This window comes from Pongo pygmaeus, chromosome 8 (genome assembly GCF_028885625.2).
Source record: "Pongo pygmaeus isolate AG05252 chromosome 8, NHGRI_mPonPyg2-v2.0_pri, whole genome shotgun sequence".
NCBI lineage: Eukaryota > Metazoa > Chordata > Mammalia > Primates > Hominidae > Pongo > Pongo pygmaeus.
Window position 1 is genome coordinate 13,786,905 of NC_072381.2, and position 15,696 is coordinate 13,802,600.

Sequence of the window (15,696 nt, forward strand, 5' to 3'; positions counted from 1 at the left end):
AGAGACAGACTTAGCTGACATACATATTTTGTCCTTTGCCTGTGATCATGATGCGTAGATGCTTGGTGGCCATCCTGCAATCTTGACAATGAAGATGTGCTAAAGGTGGCAGAGCAGAAGATAAAGCTTGGCTTTTCTTTTTTTTTATGGCATCATGAAATCATTTTGTATAAAACATGAACTGCTCTTTTAAGGTTCTACAGAAAAACAGAAGAGATAGGAGATAGATAGGGAGAAAGAGAAAGTTGTTGCAGGGGAGGGAGAGAGATTTATTATAAGGAATTGGTTGATATAGTTATGGAGGCTAAGTCCAGTGATCTGTACCCTGCAAGCTGGAGACCCAGGAAAGCTGGTGGTGTAGCTCCCGTCTGAATCCAAAGGCCTGAGAACCAGGAGAGCTGATGGTGTAATTCCAGTCTGCAGGTAGACTGGAGCGTAGAGAGAGCTAATTCTCCTTTACCCCATCTTTTTGATCTATTCAGGCCACCAGTGGATTGAATGATGCCCATATGCACTGAGAAGGGCCATGTGTTTACTCGGTCTACCAATTCAAATGTTAATCTCATCCAAAAACACCCTCACAGATACGTTTGGAATGATGTTTAACCAAATATTTGGGTACCATCTTCCCCAGTGAAGTTGACACAAAATTAACCATCACAGCTGCCTTCCTCTGGGCCTCATGTTATATGAGAACAGTATTGGGTGAGTTGGGTTTCCATTATATTCTGCTGAACTCAGTCCTCAAGCAATATATGCATTACTCAAACTTCTTGACCTTCAAAATCATCAAGTGACTTGTGGCAAGTGTGCCATGGTGCTGAGGTCTTTGTTCATTTCGACTGGAATAAAATCGGACTTTGCCACATCCTCCTAAGATAAAATAGGTGTGAGAGCATTTACTTGAAGTGGTTCTGTGGATGTTGGTACATTGTGATTTCAGTTACAGAAAAGCCACAGATGGAACTGATGTTAAAAGCACCTCAAGGACAACCAGTTACTGGAGCAGATGCCAAAAGGAGTTCTTCTGCCCTGTCGTCAAGATTCTGAATCACTCGATTTATTGGACAAACGCATTTAGCTCTGATTCCTCTTGTGTTCTCTCCAAATCTCCATCAGAGTAAGAAGAGACTTTGAGAGAATTAAACTCTGTTCTGAGTATCTGTTATAGATGTGAAAGATACGTGAGAAAATACATGATTGTGGTTTCATCATTTTGGGAAAAGCAGCTTGATATGCTTTGACTTGTTATTACTACAGTTCCGTCTGAGATGGCAACTCACGTTACGTTAACATGGGCCAAAAAAAAAATGTGCTTGTGTTTTTGTCCTTTATAGAGTTTTTTAAAAATTAAAAAGCTAAAAATTAGTTTGTCTTAAATATTATAGCGTAGATTTTAGAGGTCTCTTTGAGATTTTAGAACCTGTTAGTTCATCCTTTGATTAGGAATTTCTAGCCATAACTCAGGATAAAGGCCCAATTTCTGGTCAGTAGGGGTGCTGGTTGTGAGGCTGTTGTCTCAGCTCCAGACACATCCTCATACTCTGCTTTGTCATGAGACTCTGCAAACCACATCTTTCCTTTGCTGGAGAGCTTTTTGTTATGGTATACCAGGATTGGACACGAGAGACTGGAACCTGGAGGCGGGAAGAAGGGAGCTCCCCCTATCTATTTGCTTTCTGTTTCTGACAACGATGGCACAGCCGTGGTTTTCCGGGAGCTGAGCAGTGGCTGTTCACTCCTGAAGGAATAGTGGGTTCCAGGGTGCGGTTTTCCACACTTGTAGAACTAGCTTCATCTCTCCACTCAAAGATCACCACACCATCAGTCGGTGCCCCCTCTTCAGAGGTTTGAATCCGAGCTCTGTGGAGTCCCCACATTTCTGAGGTGCCAGTACCAGGAGAGTGGTGTCCACCCCTGAGAGGTTTCACTCCCAGCTCCTGGAAAAGCTTCCACATTTTAATGATCCCAGCCTTGCCTCTGGTTCCCAGCCCTAAGCGTGGTGGCTTCCTACTGCGGTTATCTCTGTGATACCTGAGAGTCCCCTTTTTGCCTCCCACCTCTTCACTGTCTGGTTGACAGTTGTTTGTTCAATCATCTCTCTTAGAATAATTGCCGTGGTGTTGGTCCGAGATATAATAGGCAACCAGGTTTTCAGCTCCTGGAAAAGAGCCATGAGACCCAGGTCCTCTTCTACGCAATCCCAAGCTCAGGTGGATTTTTCACTAGCTTTCCTCCGTACAACATAGGGAACCCTCCCTAGATGATGTGATTCACCCCCATGGGGATAGCTGCAAGATTAGGGGAAACTGATGTTTTACCTACACCCTGGTCATGAAGACCTTGCTTTGTTCCCTCCATCATTCCCACCCTGCTGTTCCTCAGTCTCCTCAAGACCTATGTCCAATCAGTCTGTTTTCTCCTACTTAATAGCACCTTCTCATCTTCCCTTTTCTTTTTAGTCAGTCTGGATCCCATTACCATCATTTCAGTCACCTTCCAGTCCCTTTTACTCTCACATGCTTTTGTTGTCCTGCCACACCCGCTGACAACACCCAAGCCAGAGTCATTCCAACCTCTCTCCTCCCATGCTCTGACATGATAGTAGCTTCCCTGGAGGAAATTCACAATCTAAGCATCCGATGTCAGCTGGACCCTCCCTGCCATAACTCTCCTGATGCCTCTGCTCTATCCTGATCCTACCCTGCTGCCTCCTTTTTATCTCACTTGGAGGGTGGCCTAACCTACCCTTCTCATACAGCTTGCATATGGAGGCAATCTTAAGGCCTCTTTCTATCTCCAAACCTACCAGCATCTTGGCTTACTTGATTTGGAGAAAAAGCTGTTCCTCCTTCTGTCATAGGCTGAATCTTCCACTATCCTGCTTTCTTATCTATTATGTTATCTAATTTACTTTCTATTGGCCCCCTCTACTTCCAGTGTAATTAAGTCTTATAAGGGCAGGGAATTTGCATCTGTTTTGTTTGTGCAGATGTGAGGTGTGAGGAAAGGAAAGCTGATGAAAAAGAAAGCTTGGATGATTCCAAGATTTTTGGCTTGAACACTGGAAGGCCTGGAGTTGCCTGTAACTGAGCTGGGGAGGGCCATTCATTGGTGAGGTTTGGAGGGGACAGTCAGGAGTTTAGTTCAGGACATGTTAGCACATTAGACATCCACGTGGGGATATTGTGTAGGCAGTGGGATGTACAACTTGTAGAGAGGAGGTCTAGGATATAAGGATAAATATAGGTGTCATCAGCATAAAGATGGCATTTAAAGCCATGAGAGTAGATGGGAACTTTAGGGAATAATTGTCAATAATAAAGGGAAGGAGTCTAAGGACTGAGCCGGGGGACACCAATGCCAAGAAGCCAGGGTAGAAAAACTACCAAGGAGATTGAAAAGGAGAGCCCGGGGCTATGATACCAGGTGGAAAACCAGGACCATGTGGCATCCTGACATCCCGGTGAAGAAAGTGTTTCAATGAAGTGTCCCACTTCTTCACACTCCAAAAAGTGTTGCTGGCCAGTGATATTAGATGAGAACAGAGAATTAACCATTGGATTTGGCATTGCAGGGAGTCATCGTTGACCTTGGCAAGAGTGGGTTTAGTAGAGTGGGGAGGGGTGAAAGCATAATTGGAGTGGGTTTAAGAGAAAATGGATAAATGAAGGAGAAAACAATTAGCTTGTGGGGATAAAAATTTATGAAGATAGAAATGGATTTCTGATTTAAAAAATCAATCTTGGTGCCATTATAATCCTATGGGCTCTTGAAATTACCCTCCACACCGTTTTATTCTTCTGAATGCAGTGCAGGTTCTTCAGCTTTGCTGGAGTATGTATCGACTTTGCTGGGAGCATGACTTTGTGCAAGGCATAAAGGTTATACCTCTGCAGCTCTTCTACTTTGTCTCTGCCATCTCTGACCACTCAAGTCAGATAACCAATGAGAGATGCCCTGTTGATCTCTTATCCTTGGGAATAATTTTAATCTCTTCCTCCTGTTTAATGCTAGTGTCCTCCTTTCCCCATATATGTGGTTGTGTGCCTGTTTGTCTCGTCCGTGAGAGTAAGCTTTTAGGAACTGGAACTCTGCACCAAATGTGCAATGAAATGACTTTGTTGGAGACCCATTGTCTGCCTGCTGGCCCTCATCAGTGGTGACTTCACATTCCTCTTTTTAGAGAGTTTTACATAGAGCCTTTTTGAAATGGTATTCTGGGAAAATAAAGAGCTGGCTGTTTGTAATACTTTCTACCAGGAGTGGGGTGTTCACTTTGTGTTCTCTAATAATTAACTGTTTGGAATCACCTTTTTTGGCACAATGAAAGGGTAGATAGATAAACTGATAGATGAAGAGGTGAAAAGTAGGAAGCAGTGGGAAAGAAATGGGAAGAGGATCTCCCTGTCTACCAGTTGCTTTCATGTGGTAGAGCTTAATGAGAAGATAATAGGCTAATTTCCTAAGCTGTGACATATTTACATGTAAAAGACTTACATGAGGGCCCTTTCTCTTTTTTCAAGTGTAGATGATTTTGAGATGGCCTGGTTGCTTCCCCAAGGAGAGGAGGCTTTAGGCTTGCCCACGGGCAGTTTTTAGGGTGTAGGAAGTAGAGAACACTCTCTCGATGGGCTCACTTCCAGATGTGATTCTCAGTGGATTGTTTTCCTTTTTGGCAGCATCAACTGTTGCTAGTTGACGCTCTGCTTGGCCATTCTAGTGGCCAAGGCTTCTGCAAGGCTTCCCATCCAGGAGCTTTTCATCCAGGGATGCTATTGGAAGCCAGACTTCCAGTTTTGCTAGGAGGAGATGCCTATTAAGTTAGGGGGCCGGGGATTCGATTGCAGCAGTCACTACTCAAGTCAGCCAGTCACCATTTCATCCGTAAGTCAGGGACTCTTTGTACTTGCAGTCCCCGTAGGCACTTGGCTCTCGTGATGAGATTTAGAGTCAGTGGCAGGGTTTGAGCTGCAGTTTGAGCACAGAAGATTCATGGTAGTCACAGAGAGCCTGAGCAGCCTATGTGAATGACCCTCTGCATCCTACATGGAACGAGGCACAACATGGACAGACTAAAGACGGTCCCTCAAAGCCTAGCTTCCTTCATTGCTCCTGCCGTGGGCTGTCTTGCAGGGACAGTACACATGCTGGCACATGTTACACACAGGGAGCCATTTGCAGTGAATAGTGATGCAAAGGCTGAGATAGTATCCTCATAAAGACTGACCTCCAATCTCAAGTCCTTTTTTGTAGTAGGAGGAATACATAATTTAGACAATATTATCTTGCACGGTTAACAAAAGGAAACTAGAATAAGAGGGAATTCACCTCTGCTGAACAAACCAGGCTTTTCTGTATCATCTAGCAAGCCCATAAAAATACCATCTACAGATTGACTTTAATAAAGGAGCCCACTGAGGACACAAGCACCTGAATTACAGATTCCCAGAGCACATGCAAGCATTTATCGCTGACAAAGGAACAAAATCTCCAGGAGGCAGCTGGGATCTTTTCATTTTGAAAATGCTTTAATAAGTGTTGACAACACTGTTTTGCAAAATGTAAAGGTACTATACAAATTCTTAATACAAAAGGAATAAATTAAAAGCAGATTTCTTTTTTTAATTCTGCAACTTTGTCTACAACGTACATTTTTTTCATTGATTACAGTTGAACAGAATCCAGTAAAATCATTTTACATGCTCTACAGTCAGTTTCAGGAGCAACCTAATCTTTTTTCCCCCATTATTAAACTAGAGTCCATTTTACACAACTTGTAATAAACTATTGACATTAATGTATATGTAAAACTTTACACCTAGTTAACTAAGCAGTAACTGGTCATCTGATAGCACCTGGATGGGGTTTGCTATATTTAGAACTAAACTAATACTGAATGAAAACAAATTGGAATTTTAACAGTTTCAACACTCACCTGCATATAATAAAATAAAAAATCAACCTGGCTCACAACATAGTCTGATGTATGTGTTTTCACCAGTCTTCTGGCTGAAACAGGCAATTTCTTTTACGCATCTGGAGAATCCAGTAGGGGCTTTATATCAGACCAGGGACTTCGTATTTCACCTTATTTTGTTTTAAAGAAATAGGGATAGAGTTTGCAAGTGCTTGTGTACAATAACTACATCATTTTCCACCACACTGATCATTAATTATGTCAGTCTCAAAGGACTAATGTTTTATGTACATTTAGTATTAACTGAACTCAGCTAAACAGTAAAACCTGTTTTACTTAATCTCTGTCTTGACTACCAGACTATCATGATGTTTGCTGGAACTGTAATTCCTGCTCTCACTCCATTTCTCTCTGTCCCCCAAGTTGAAAATATAACCCAAATCTTTAGAATTTTTGCCTCTCATTCCTTGCAATTCAAGTGGGCTAGAATCTTGATCCAGTTTTCTCCAGACTAGATTTCAAGCTACTCTGCATGGTGTAGAACCTGTAACCATGTAACCTCATCAGCTTCCTTTTTTCCTTTTGACTTTTCCTGTTACACACAGTTCAGTCTGACTATTCATGAATCTTCTTTGGGAGAAAGAAAAATGGCCCAATGTATAATGTTTCTGAATGGGGAAGGGAGAAAAAAAAAAGTCACTGTTGTTTGTAGCTCTAACCATGAAAGTAAAAGCAACAAAAATATCCCCCAATGAATCCCTAGAATCATTTAATAATATAACCAGTTTCTCTTTATCCTGCAGGTGTACACTTAAAGCATTCTGGGAATATGAATCCCTTCTGCACCCGGGAATCACCAGTCCAGCCATGCATGGAGCTGGGGAAAGCAGGCCCTGAACTGTCTAGAGAGACTTGGTGGAGGAGGCCACGGCCCGTCTTGTCCCTGCCGGGTCCTGGCCAGGTGTGTGTGCCCCAGCTCGACTCTCGGTGGTCTCCAGGCTGCAGCAGAAGGAATACCTTGGTATTTGTTTCGTTTTAGTGTCCATCCTTACCCTCCTGGTCTGGTAGAGCCTATGGTTATTCTTGGATTCCACATACATGAAAAGCGAAGATTTATCTTTCTTTTTATGCTTAAGCTAACTTCAGTTCTGCTTTCCCACAAAACTACCCCACCCTGGCTCCTGGCCCTGGCTGTCAATGCCTTTCCAATAGGAAGTCATTAGAGTGAGACAAAAATTCCACCCCCACCCCCATCCCCCCACCACTTGCGCCAAAAGCACAGCATACCACCTCTGCGGAAACCCTTTTGTGCCATCTTGAATAACCCAACTAAAGTTGTGCACTTGTTACTATAAAAGTATTTTTGAGGCCTTTGAAGATTGATGGCTTTCCAGTTGTGTTTGAAGCATAGCTCAAAACACATGTAAACGTGCAGCTCCCACACATTAATTTTTTTCTTCTTTCCTCCTCTTTTGGTATCTGCACACAAATGTGGTGCATGACAGTAACTGATGATGTAGACACATGGGCCCTTTGGGAGCTGATATTTTTTTCAACGCTGCTCTGCCTGTTGGCTAGTAGACACATGAGTCAAATCTTTCTACCTAAGGGCATAGTTGGGTTCTTGGAATAAGTGACACATAGGAGAAGTCGGATCTGAGCTCTTTTGTCACACAAGTGCTAACGAACAGAAAATGAGCCACGACAGTTAAACACTGGATGGATCGCAATGTGCTTTTCCCTTGGTTTCCCATAAAAAAGAAAATGAAACACCTTGTGCAAAAAAATAGGATACGCTTTTACTGGTTGTTTTAATGAGAGAGAACCACTTTTGGCCATTATCACCTTATGTTACTACAAATCCTGAAAGGAAAGCAGCTTTGAGTCTTGGGCTTGGCTGAACCCCCTGCATGGACCGAGGCTAACAGTACCCACTATGACTCCCACAGGTCTCTCTCCCTTTGTGTTCAGATGGATGGCGACTGTGAGTCAGCAGCGCCAGCCAAGACTTCCTCGCCTTTACCGTGGCATTGGGGCAGTTTTTCAGGCTCTCTACGGAGAGAGAAGTGGGCAGTAAGGGAGAGGGCTAGGGAGAGGACACCAGTTTACAGAGGGTTGACTTTCACTTGTGTGTAGTAGCAGTTCAGAATTTAAAAGAAATTTCCTTGCAGAAAGAATGTCTTCCTCTTGGCCCCTCTTAATTTTTATGTTATTTATTTTTAATCTTTGGCAGCATAGAACTGATTGTGGTCCTCCGATGCATTTCTGGTGTCGAGAGCTTCCTTTCTCATCCTCCCCTTCCCCCATAGCCACTCCCACAAGCTGTCCCATCAAGGAATATTTCAGGTGTAAACTGAATATACCACGAGGCCTCCTCTTCATGAAGTGCTTGGTTGGCCTACGTATGGGTGGCAGGCTGGACACAGCTGAATCGTCTTTCTGGGTCACCCTGTAACTCAAGTCCCCTTTCCCGTTCTCTCCCAAGGCTACTTATCGGCAGGAATTGGATGCCGGCTGGCCCCCCGATGGTTCCTGGCCTAGGGGCTGTCATGGCAGAGGGAAGCCACCAAGGTGCCATTGAGGATTGGTGTCTGGCTCTCTATGGGCAAGAGCGCCAGGGGACACACAGTGGGACCGGAACCTTCCAGAATGTCTCCTCAGTCAGGTTTTCAAGGGGGAGGGAATGCGGAGACAGGAGAAAAAAAGTGCTGAGGGCCGAAGCTGGTGCAGGGTGACGGTGCGTCTGGGTAAGGCAAATGAGAGGCAGTGAGGTGATCTCAGAATGGCGTTGAGGCGGTCAGATTAGGCCGGGCTGGCTCACACGAGGGTCCCGGGCTTGGCTTTTCCCTGCCCGTACCACTGGACATCAGCTAGTTCTGGATAGAGGGAGGAATCCAGGAAACAGCTATCATTGTAGCTCCTGTGGGAGGCCCAAGAAAGATGAGAGAGTTAGTGGAGGAGGACGGGCTCAGCCAGGCCTGCACTGAGAAGGATGTGTTCACCTTGACAGGGCCCTGTGCTAATCACGAGTCTTTCCTGTTCAGAGCAGTGAGGCCTGAGACCCTCAACGGTGCTGTGTGTACAGAAGGCCCCCAGAATCCACACAAAGGGGCCGCCTGAAACCTAGAGCATTTGTGAAGGAGGAGAATGGAAGGTAATGTACTCAGTGAGGTGGTTCTTCAGCATGGCTGCATCCGGGGAGCACCTGGGAACTCTCAGAAATACTCATGCCTGGGCCCAATTGGTTTGGGTTGTGTTTGAGCGCTGAGAACTGTCAAAGCTCCCCACCACGTGATTCTCAGATGCAGCCAAAGCCAGAACCTCTGGGCTTTCCTCAGGGGACTTTTCCCACACGACAGCTGCCCGGGTTGTCCTCCGTGAGACCCCAGGGCTAACCAGATGTCACTAGGAAATTTTTATTCTGTCCTGGAAGAACATTCAAAATGTGAGTTTTCCCTGTAGTGAAACTGTGGTGGTATTTTGCATTGTGTTTTAAAAGTTTAAAAAAAAATCAATGGTGACTTCGCTTTATTCTAAATAACATGCATTGTTTTTGTGATTATAAAAGTGTGTTCATTTAAAATACACAGGAAAGTCTATAGAAGAAAATAAAAGGCTTTTTTTTTTTTTTTTTAAGTATTTTAAGTAGGTATCACCATTTAGGTTGGGTAGAAGTAATTCTTAAATCTTAAGAAGCAATCATAGATATGTGGAAGCCAATAGTCATTACTAGGGATCATGATTTGGAGAAACAGCCTCTCTCCAATGATCCTGAATGAGCCCTTTGAATTCCTCTCCTGCAACTGATCTCCCCATGGGGAGTGGTGAGGGAATGGGTGACAGGAAGGGACCCTAACCCAACGTAGTTCAGAGCTGGTGAGTTTTAGGAGCATTTCAGTACCAAACACAGCTTCACGACCGAGAATCATCAGTCATCCCCAGCTTTCTATTTCATTTGCTAACCTCTCTAGGAACAACTGGATGTTGTAAATGTTTCTCATCTGGCCTTAAAATCCATGAAAGCTGGAAAATGCCAAGGCATCTGTGCACATACTGGTGGATTTTAATGAGAGTCCTGTGTTTGGAGCACCAGAAATAAACCAGCTTCAGAAGCAAAGTAAGAAAAGGCTCTTGATTATGACACTGGCCATGGGTATTACTATATGTAGGTGGTATGTGGATGTTTCTAGGACACCTGTCCTGCAAACTTTCTCTCCACCCTAAGCTGACTTTTGAAATTGTGCCTGACTGAAAAACTTCTAAGGGGAGAGGTGGTTGGGCCTTCCAGGGGTCCTGTGTTTTTCCTAGGGGGACAGTCTCTCCCTAACTCCACGTGGTCCTGGTGGTGCTCTCCACCATGGCGCCATCCTCACTCCTGTGGGGGCCAGGGGACAAGGAACCCAACGGGGCCGGGCCAGTGAGAGTCCCCCAATCAAAATCCCTGGTTCAAAGATGGCCACGTGCCTGACCAGCTTTGAAACCACAAGGATGTTATTCCCTCTTGAGAACGACGTTAACAGGAGGAGGAAGCAGAGCTAGAGCTGGAAGGAGACCCAGCCAGCCCGGGCTCCAGTGACATCAGCCGGTACACGCTCTTGTTTGCTTACGCTTGTTGAACTGAGTTTTTCATATGTAACTAACGAATACTGGCACATGTAAGTAGTTTCTTAAACTGTTGATGAAATTTTTGTGTCCAACACAAACATGATCTGGGTCTGTTTGGGACAAAACTTCCCTAAGGGGCTTCATGAGATCTTTGGAACAACTTAGCCAGTGTTTCCCAAAGTAGTCCTGTGAGTTGCTTTCTGTGGATAAATTTGAGGATTCTGCCTTTCAGAAGCCTGAAATGTAAATGTATATGACACATATATTAAAGGTTCTGAGAAGTCCTGGATTACTGTTTGCCACAGAACTTCTGGAACAGTATCACCTATTAACATCCACAGAACACACTTTGAAAAATACTCTTAAATGGGCTAATATTATGAAATGTAGTTGACTCTCTTGTATGTTGGATACTAAACAGTTTCTGGTTGAAACTATTAAAGTTGAGTCATAATTGTGACAATATAATCTGCTTCAGAAGGACTAAAAGTCCACTGTGTGTTGATCATAAAGGCTCAAGAAAGACCACTGAGTTCAAAGCAGTGATGTTTGGGTAAAGCAGTGATGTTTGGGTAAGGCAGTGGATGAGGTTAAGGGTTCCTGGGGTGGTTTATTTGGTATGTGAAGAGCCTAACTGTTGGCTGGCCGGTGGTGTTCTCCTGTGGTTCATCATGGAGGCTTCTGGGTCACAGAACCCACATATGAGAGGGCATCGGGATCTGGATGATGGGGTGGGAGATGCTGGATGGGTGGTTTGGTTCTCAGGTGGCTCCTAGAGGGGCCGCAGTATGGAAACCACTGGCCTGCTCCTGCCTCTGAGAAAATGAAGCTGGAGGAGAAGATGTAAAGATGTATTTTTCCAAACTTGCGATGTTTTATACAGAATCTTTCTTAGTGTTTCGCCATAGTTATTGAAGTACATAAGGTATTTTTAAAGCTATAAATGTTGCTTCATGTATTGATCTCTTATTCTCAAGTTTGGGGAAGAGACCCTTGTTCTGGCTGCTCAGTTAAGTCTTTGCCTTTCAGTACAAATTCAATTTTACGGTATTAACAAAAGAGACCCTTAGGAAGCATTCATTCTTCACAAATAATACAAATGGGGCCACTAAATAGTTGCCCTAGTGAAAACCTAAGTCAGTCATTCACTGGAACATGAGCTGGGGCAGGATGAAGATCTAGGTGTTGAGCTGGGGCAGGATGAAGATCTAGGTGTGCTCTCTCAACTGTGATCCAGGAGAGCAGCTTAGTCCTGGGCAGTCTGGGTCACAGAAGTGGTGACTTCAGAATCTGTGGGGGCTTTCCACCGCAAGAATGCCCTTTCCCGGGGCTATGCTCAGAGAGGTGTGGCCTGCAAAGGGTACTGGCTAAGGCGGGGCCCTCTGATACCAGACAGATGGCAAATTCACCCACATCTCACAGGATTTTGTGGTTTATAACTGCTTGGCTTAGGGAGGTGGGGCTGCTGGGAGGGAGGAATTTCAAACTGAATTATTTTTTTAAACGTATAACTTACAAAACCAACTGGTGGCACATAGTGGGGTTGTTGAATAGTCCTGCAGTTGGTCACAAGGCCAGAGGATAGGGGACGAGGCCCTCTAGAGGCATCCTGTCTTACCTGGTCTGGGAAGGTGCTGTTGCTCAGTATAATGTATGTGTGTCCCTGCATGTGCACATGTGTGCATGAGCATGAAGACGTGTATGTATGTAGGTATTTCAAGCAGTGCCTACATTTCCACAGCAGCTCTTTCAAACCTGGTTAATTCTACTTCTGGCTGTCATCCCTACCTCCATCACCTTTAGCAGATGATCGCCCTCCCATACTGGGGGAGAAAAAGGCCATTCTTCCTACTTCAAAAATACTGCTCTCATGACATCATCCTGGCACTGGGGCTGGGGGAGCGGGTTAACCTTCCTTCCAAAGCCTAAGTCCCTGTCCCCTGATTCCCCATCTGTCAACTTTGCAATATTGTCCTAACTTACTTACTTTTCAAAAGCCCAGTTTTTTCTCTACAGGAAACAAGACTCTACTGTTAACCACCCCTCACCCTTATCTGTGCATCCATGTTTTTGCACTTGGGATGGTCTCTGTCTCCACCTGTCTAAGCCCCCTCCTCCCACGGCAGGCTTCTGAGCCAGGCTCACATAACATCTCTGTGAACTCGAAAGTGACCCCCTCATTTCTGAAACCTCTCACTCAGCATTTTGTTTCTAAGTCTTAGAGCACTTAATACATAAGTGTAGCAGTTTCTCATGCTCCTCGTATATCTTCTGATAGGCAACAATTTGATTTCAATGCCTTGTGTCCCAGTTAGACTGTAAGGGTCCTGGGGCTAGGAACCAGACCAGGTGGTACTGTTTTCTGCCCCTGTGCTTTGCAGATTTCGACGTGCATGTTATTCACTCAGGAATCTTGTTTAATGCACATTAGGTTCAGTAGGCCAGGGTGGTGCCCGGGAGACTAGCTTTCTAACGAGCTCCCAGGTGATGGTGGTAGCGATAAAAATGTTGGCTTATGGACATTTGGAAAAGCAGTGCTCATAGCCTTTGGTACTCAGCACAGCTGTTAATCAAGAATGCTGGGGGTGCTTCTGGATCCACTCAGTCGGCCCTTGGTGCGTTGAAACTTACATTGCAGTGATGCTGTTCTTTTCAGGGACACTGATTACTAACAGTAAAATGTCTACAAATATTTGAATGTAGATAGAACATGGTGAGTCTAAAATATACTTTGGGGCCAGGCGCACAGATCACTTAACGTCAGGAGTTCCAGACTATCCTGGCCAACATGGCAAAACCCCGTGTCTACTAAAAATACAAAAATTAGCCACGCATGCACCTGTAGCTACTAGGGAGGCAGGAGAATGGCTTGAACCTGGGAGGCAGAGGTTGCAGTGAGCCGAGATCATGCCACTGCACTCCAGCCTGGGCAACAGAACAAGACTGTCTCAAAACAAAACATACTCTGGGGGTCTTTTCTGGGAAGCAGTGTTAGGAATATCGAACCTTTGATGTAAGAACCTCCATGTAAAAACATAGTTCCCCATGTATCTAGAAATAAGGCATAAATACAGCATTCAGATGGAAATGGTGACATGGAGAAAAGCAACACATGCGGGACCACAGACTCATGGGCAGTAGGAACAAAACTCCCCTTACGGTACCTCTATTCATCAGTACTTTGGTGAGGTGGAGACTCAGACCCATCCAGAATGGGTGAGTTTTCTGTTGCTTCTCTGAACAAAGGAAAGCAGGAGGAGGAAGAGAAGAGAGGTCATGTTACAGAGAGACACTGACACAGACACAGACACGATTAGTAGCTTATTAATATATCCGAAAGGCCCGCTGATTAGACACCCGAGTTAGCAACAGATCATACAAGTCATGCAGTACTTTCAGTCCCCGTAATTGAGTCAAAATACCTAGTTTGTTAGGAGGGACGGGCCCTCTTTTACCCATGGCCTCATTTCGTATCACATCATAGCAAACAGTTTATGCCAAGAACCAAAATAGCTGTTTTGTTTCAAATTTGTCTTGAGTCCTCACTAGTTGTAGATGGTGAAATAGGCAAGTTTCAAGACCATCTTAAGTGCATAGGATCCTGAGGAGGGCTTGTACATTTCAGAGCCTGTTGCCAGTCAAATAATACAATCATATATTTGGATCTGGTGAGACTGGGCATGATTCAGAAAAGTTGGAAGATCTAGAGAGGGATCTTGCAATCTGAAGTTTGTTTAGTCACTGGAGGTATGTATTATATATATGAAAGATGTGTCATTCTTTTATGAGTTAATCTTAGTGAGACTCTTAGACCCTAAACCTTGCAGAGGCTGCCTGGCCAAACAGGTGAGAGCTGGGGTGTGGGCAGGTGACTGTTAATGATCTAAAGGACAGAGGAGCAGCTACTGTCCGACAGACAGCCCAAGAAGTAGGAGCAGACACAGGAACACCGAGTTGGGGCTCCAGTTTCTCTTATTTTAAAAGGAATCAGAGGCAGCAGGGGATCGTTCAGTGATTGTCAAACTTGAGTGTGGGTCAGCATCACCTGGAGGGCTTATCAGAATGCAGCCTGCTGGACTCCACCCCCAGAGTTTTGGATTTTTTTTATGTTACAGGTGAGCCCGAGAATTTGCATTTCTGACAAGATCCCAGGTGAGGCTCACTCGTGCTGCTGGCTTTGGGACCACACTTAACTCCCGGTATAGTGGGAAAAGACAGGGTTTGGGGGTCACAGAGGGCAGAGCTGGAATTCCAGCTGTCAGACTTTGGGCCAGGCACTTAGTTCCTCTGAGCCTCATCTATGAAACTAAAACATCTGGGTATTTCCCTTGCAAGGGGATGATGAGGATTATATGAGCTCATGTGTGTTAGAAGCTGCTCGCAGCCTTTGAGTACACAGCAAGCACTCAATAAGTGTTAGGACCCTTTCTTGCCAAAAATGAAGGCTCCAGAAAACCTGGTGTAAAAAAATGACCACAGATAAACCTGCAGGAACAAAAATGCCGGCCAGGTGCCGGTAATCCCAGCACTTTGGGAAGCTGAGGTGGGCAGATCACCTGAGGTCAGGAGTTTGAGACCGGCCTGGCCAACGTGGTGAAACCCTGTCTCTACTAGAAATTAGCCAGGTGTGGTGATGCACACTAGTAATCCCGGCTGCTAGGAAGGCTGAGGTAGGAGAATCACTTGAACCGTGGAGGTTGCATTGATCTGGTATCGCACCACTGCAGTCTGGGCAACAGAGTGAGACTCCGTCTCAAAAAAAAAAAAAAAGCAGCCAAGTATGAGAGCCTGAAAGGCAGGCAATAGAGCCAATTCTGGAATTGTGCTTTTCTCATGATTCAACTCACATCCAGTTGTCAGGTTTTCCCAGACATCCCCCTGATGTTCCACCAAACCAGGAACCAGACAAACCGAGGAAGGGGCCTCCTTACTCCCCTAACCAACAGATGTTGACAGAACCTAACATCTACTTAGAGATGATGTCTCAGGGGCAACAGAAGAGGCAGGTGCTGTAGGGCCAGGCGGGTTACCTGTGTCTGCCAGACCCTCCAGTAGGTCAGAACAGCCTCACTGGCCCCAAGATGATAATGCTGTATGCAAACATGTCAAGCTATCAAAGGAGCTGCCTTTCGGTTTCATTAATTTTGTTGTGTGCAGCTTCCGCTGAAGGC

At 45.0% G+C, this 15,696-nt stretch overlaps 1 protein-coding gene across 22 annotated transcripts in view; it reads right to left on the bottom strand.

The window, feature by feature from the left end:
- Positions 1-5,518: 5,518 nt before the first annotated feature.
- FRMD4A (FERM domain containing 4A) overlaps positions 5,519-15,696 on the bottom strand; it is a 531,042-nt gene continuing 520,864 nt past the window's right edge. For 19 of the 22 annotated variants that reach the window (XM_063669580.1, XM_063669588.1, XM_063669573.1 and 16 more), the window contains one exon: positions 5,519-8,840. In XM_063669580.1, the coding sequence (XP_063525650.1) occupies positions 8,738-8,840 (103 nt within the window). In that variant the 3' untranslated portion in view covers positions 5,519-8,737. Of the gene's footprint in view, positions 8,841-13,689; positions 13,762-15,696 lie in introns of all 22 variants that reach the window. The other 3 variants (XM_063669577.1, XM_063669581.1, XM_063669572.1) reach the window with 1 other exon arrangement.